This window comes from Galeopterus variegatus, unplaced genomic scaffold (assembly GCF_000696425.1).
Source record: "Galeopterus variegatus unplaced genomic scaffold, G_variegatus-3.0.2 Scaffold2491, whole genome shotgun sequence".
In the NCBI taxonomy this organism is placed as follows: domain Eukaryota; kingdom Metazoa; phylum Chordata; class Mammalia; order Dermoptera; family Cynocephalidae; genus Galeopterus; species Galeopterus variegatus.
This window is the reverse complement of record NW_007728602.1, coordinates 192,246-197,904: the sequence shown is the minus strand read 5'-3', so window position 1 is coordinate 197,904 and position 5,659 is coordinate 192,246. Positions and strand designations below refer to the sequence as shown.

At 38.2% G+C, this 5,659-nt stretch overlaps 1 protein-coding gene across 1 annotated transcript in view; it reads left to right on the top strand.

Annotated features, from left to right (window-relative positions):
* LOC103598037 overlaps positions 1–5,659 on the top strand; it is a 23,518-nt gene that overhangs the window by 16,945 nt on the left and 914 nt on the right. The window contains exon 5 of the mRNA XM_008581943.1: positions 5,275–5,338. Coding sequence (XP_008580165.1) covers positions 5,275–5,338 — 64 coding nt within the window. The remainder of the gene's footprint in view (positions 1–5,274; positions 5,339–5,659) is intronic.

Sequence of the window (5,659 nt, the reverse complement as noted above, 5' to 3'; positions counted from 1 at the left end):
CTGGTGGGATCTTTAGCTTGGTATTGTTGCTTTGTTTTTGTTTTTGTTTTCTCAAGGAACCAGGGTCTAAAAGTTCTAGCTCCTACCTTCCTTGCATGGAGAGGGACAGGAAGATCTGTGGGTCACTGAATCTGCTTGGTTAAGCCTGCAGTTCTTCTTGTCTTTTACCTTCTTCCTGCAGCACGATTCTTATAAGTGGCAAAATCTTCTTGTAAAAATCTGAGCCTGTAGTCTTGTCTGCATAGATATTGAGATTCCAGATCAACACATTTGAGAGTCTGAACTGTGCCAACTTCTCTCTCCAATATTTTGAGTGCATCTTCTGCGGATGTTATCCAGGAATTCAGTATGATAGACCTCAAAGAGTGTTCTTTCCCAGAATTAGAAGAAAGGGTACAGAAGTAGAACCTGGTCAACATGAGCAAAAATAAAATAGATGAGATTCTTTTGAAACTTTTCCAAGCTTCTTATGTTTCTCGGATATTAAGAAACCATTCAGCCAAATCTAAAATCATGTAAAATAAAGTGAAATTCCAACAATTTAATGACAGATGTATGCATGAGAATGTAGTTGGCATGCTTGGAATCTGGACAAAGAAAACAAAAGTGTGATTGTTGAGCAATACCCCAAAAACATCCACAGAAAGACAATTAATTCATGCTAGATTGCCAGTGTGGCTGTTTAAAATATGATTATGCCAATAGTAAAGAGAGACAAGTTATAATTCCATTACAGAATTATGAAAATGTTCCTTCATAATCAGGCTACTTCCTTTACTTCGGTTCGGTTCTTTCTTTTTCTTTCTTTCTTTCTTTCTTTCTTTCTTTCTTTCTTTCTTTCTTTCTTTCTTTCTTTCTTTCTTTCTTTCTTTCTTTCTTTCTTTCTTTTCTTTTGGCAGCTGGCAGGAACAGGGAACTGTACTCTTGATCTTAGTCTTATAAGGCTGAGTTAACTGGGCAGCCCCTTACTTTGATTCTTTGCTCACTAAAGCAATTTCTGATCAATCAATAACTTGTGGTCAGTTCTCAGGCCAGGCATATCTTCTGCTACAATTAATACAGTAAATTCTAGTTTCACTAATATCTCTTGTAAATTTTGTATCATGAATATATTCCTCAGATGCAAGCTTCCTAATAAAATCCCTGCTTGAAGCATTCCATTACTACATCCAATTTATAACAACTGAGGCTCATAGAAACATTGCAGAGGAAGACAGGCTAGGATAGAATGTCAGGTTTGCAGGACCTTGATTGCTATGGGCTGAATGTGTTCCCTAAAATTTATGTGTTGGAAAGTTAACTCCCAATGCAATAGTGTTGGGAGGTAAGGCCTTTTGGGAGGTGTTGAAATGATGAGGTCTCTGCCCTCATGAATGGACTAATGCCATTATAAAAGGGCTTAACGGAAGGAGGAAGTTTGCAATTTTTGCCCTTCAGCCTTCTGCCATGTGAGGACACAGCGTTCCTCCCTTCTACCCTCCAAGGATGAAGAATTCAAGGGCCCATTCTGGAAGCAGAGACAGGGCCTTCACCGGACACTGAACCTGCCTGTGCCTTGACCTTGTACTCACAGCCTCCAGAACTGTGAGAAAATAAATTTCTGTTGTATATAAATTACTCAGTCTCAGGTATCCTGTTTCACCAGCACAAACTAACTAAGACATTGCTTAAAGGTTTCCAGTCTTAAATTCTATGGATTATTTAGCTATAGCTAATATCTTACATATATCTTTTGAGACAGATTGAAGAATAGTGTCTTCAATGAGGTTATAATGAAAGAAACCAATTTAAAAAAAAACTTGCATGAAAGAAGTTGAAAAATGGACTGCACTAAACACATGAAAATAACAAAAAACAAAGATACCCTTATTCTTGACAATAAGCCTATATATACATCTGAGAGAAGAATCTCTTTGAAGGTGGAAGATAAAGCTCTGTTGAAGGGCCCTCATGCCCTCTCTATAACACTATGCTTTTGTTATGAAATAAAATCTTCAGCAATTTTTCTATTTTTTTATGTAAAATATACATACAGGCCTACTCTTTCTTGTAAGATTCACTAATAAAATTTCAGAACCTAGCCTTAAAAATGAAAATCTATAATTAACAAGATGTTTGGCAAAAAATCTAAGGACAGGGTTCCTCTCCTTGGAAGTTACAAAGTTACAATTCTCCTTCACAAAAGATATCAAATAATGTAATCTGATGTGTTCAATTCTCTGTCTCCTGCACAATATGGAGTTCTGTGAATCTTAGTCCATTTGGGCTGATATAACAAAATACCCTAAACTAGGTGTCTTATAAACAACAGATATTTATTGCTTACAGTTCTAGAGGATGGGAAGTCCAAGATCAAGGAACCAGCATATTCAGTGTCTGGTGAGAGCTGCTCTCTGCTTTACAGATGGTGTCTTCTTTATGTATCCTTAAATGGTAGAAGAGGTGGACAATCTTCCTCTTTTATAAGGGCACTATCCCATGAGAGCTCTGCCCTCCTGAAATGTTCAACTCCCAAAAGTCCCACATCTTAATACCACCACACTGGGAATTAGGTTTCCACATATGAATTTTGGGGGTACACAAACATTCAGACCATGGTGGTGCCAGTATTTAAAACTGCCACCAAGTTGTTTGTTCTAAGTTAATACTCGTATAAACATGGGGTGTCACTTGCCTTGTAAGGGGTCTCTTAAAATATCCCAACATTTGACATTGTTGTATATTCCATAGATATATGTCTGTGCACTGTGTAATTCTTATCCATTGGCTTATTTGGTCATATGCTGTGATGGTAACAATGTTGTATTTGACATCTCTTTTTAACTGGTAATAAATACTTGTTAAGATTCCTCTACTAGTTCCCAAACGGAATAACAGTATAGCTTTTCCTTGGTGTCCTGGGGTGGGGGGAGGGGGAAGGATTGGTTCCAGGAAGCCACGGATACTCAAATCCTCAGATGCTTAAGTTCCTTAAATATAGTTTATTGGCATAGTACAGCAAACACTTGAACAACATGGGTTTGAACTGCATGGGTCCACTTACATGCAGATTTTGTTCAATAAATATATTGGAAAATTTTTGGTTAAGTATGTCATAAATGTGTGACATACCTAACCAAAATATAAGTATACATATGTGTGTGAGTATATATATTTTATATCTTTATATACACACACACACACACACACACATGTCTATACATACACATACACAATTCTACTGCACACTATCCTGCACCTTGTTTTTTGCACTTCACAATAAATCCTGGGGATCATCACATATCAGTACCTGGAAAAGCTGTATAGTATACAGTGGTTACAAATATGGATTTTGATGCTAGACTCTTGTTTTGAAACATGTTTTCAGTGTTAATGAATTGTACACGTTCAGGCAATTTACTAAATCTCTCTGAACTCCCATGTTATGATCTGTAAAATAGGGATAATAATAGTAATTTGTGTCATAAGGTTGTCATAAAAATTAAATGATTTAATGTATGTAAAGAGCTTTTCAGTGCATTATCTGGCACATGGTAAACAATAATTATAATGAAAAAGTGCCTTCTTATTTGTTTTTACCACCAGATAGAACAATGTACTGTAATTTATTGTTGATCATTCAAATTGCTTCTAGTCTTTTGTATAACAAACTGTGCTGCTGAAAAATCTTGCACATATGTCATTTTGCCTATTTTCAAAAATAATAAATTCCTAGAGGTGGAATTTCCAGATGTAAAGATATGTGCATTTTTAATTTTGACGGATATTACTAAATTTTTCTTCATGAAAACGCTACCAATTTGCAGGGCCAGCAGCAATGACTAAAAGTTAAGGACAGGGAGCCTTATTCAGGATTTTTCATTCCTATCCCAGTATACAATGACTGGCCTATAGTGAAAAATAGATACTAAATAAAATGTTAATTAACTAGTTGGTAAATGATTTAGGAAATACAGTTGGGTTTTGGTGGCAGCAGGAAAAACATTTAAAACTCTAACTTTGGCATCTTGTTTGCTAGTAAAATAGTTGAAGATTAGGAGAAGGCAAGGTGTTAACTTTTACTGATCACTTTGAACTGGTCTGCTATTACAGAGATTTCTTTAAAACCTAGAAAGGGTGTTTAAAAAGCATTACTAAAGTTTTTTTAATGCCATAATACAACAGGATGGCAGAAGATCATTAGTAGAAATTAAGTCAGAGCCCTATTGATTTACTGACTTTACTGGAGAAAAATGTTTTACTACTGTATTACTGTATCTTCACATACATTATCTCATGTTATTTTGCTACATCGGTAAAGATAAAAAGAAAAACGGGAAAAAGAATATTGAGTGACTAACAGCTGCTAAACTACCTTTACATTTATCATTGCAATCTTCAAGTTATTCCCATTTTGCACATGAAAGATATGGAGACCCAGAGGTTATGTAACTTACTGGAAAACAGAGGCAGGAACTGGCCTATTTGGGATAAGAATCAAGCACAGCGCTAGAACCATGGTAAATGCACAATAAACTTGAATAAATGAATACTACCACGCAAAAGTGACTGATAAAAGCAAAGGCCTGTTCCAGTACTTCTTTTGCACTTTCTCGTCGTTTTCTTGGAGGTGGGGATTACGATCTAAGCTACTGCTGACAGCATGGATTCTGGAGTTTAGCTGCTTAAATTACATTCACCATATTTCTTGCTGTGTGACCTTTGGTAAGTTACTTATCTGTTGTTTTTCCTCATCTGAGAAATAGATGATGGCAGTACCTGCTTCATGGGGCTGTTCTTACAAATTAACATACATTGAACCCTGTAACGTGCCAAATTGTACACGGTGTGTTTGCTAACAGTACAATCATTCTATAGAGAAACAAATACCCAGAGTGGTTAAATTTGTCTACTGTGACACAGAAAGTAGAGAACTTGGGGCCAGAATACAGTCCTTCCATTCCTAATCCAACCTGGGCTGCCATGTTCCTACATCTGCAGTTTGGCAGGCAGCAAGTGGAGAACCACCTTCACTGATCAGTCTCTTCGAGCCTACAGCACCGTCCCTTCCCCACTGAGGTCTTCACCGCTCAGCCGGCCTCACCTTTATCCAAGATGGGCTCAGGGCTTCACCAGCAGCCTGGGCTAATATCTCCTCCTCCACCTTTGTGTGCGACAGAGAAAGGGGGCGGAGCTAGAATTGCGAGGCTTCCCGCCCAAGTTCATTAGTTTTCAATTTGGTCCGAAAAATTTAAATAAAAGGCCAGTCTTCTTTCCGCTTTTGATTTTCTTTAGGTATGTCGTTTTGCTTAGGCGTTAGGTCTGGTCGTGGCAATGGTGGGAAGGGACTAGGTAAGGGGGGTGGTAAACACCACCGTAAGATGCTTGCGAAGGCTTACCAAGCCCGGGATCCGTCTGCTGGCTCTCTGCGGTGGCGCCAAGTACGGATCTGGCCTCATCTGGGAGAAAACTCAGTGCCCTCACGGTGTTTTTGGAGCACGTGATCCTAGGCGCCGTCACTTAAACGGAGCACGCAAAGCGCAAAAGTCACTGCTGTGTTTAGGGCTCGAGCGCCAGGGAAGAACCCTACGTTGTATTCATAGTTCTGTTTTCATTTGCAAGAGGCTATTTTCAGGGTTACCCACATTTTCCTTTAAATAAACACCCCCTCCGTCCGCCA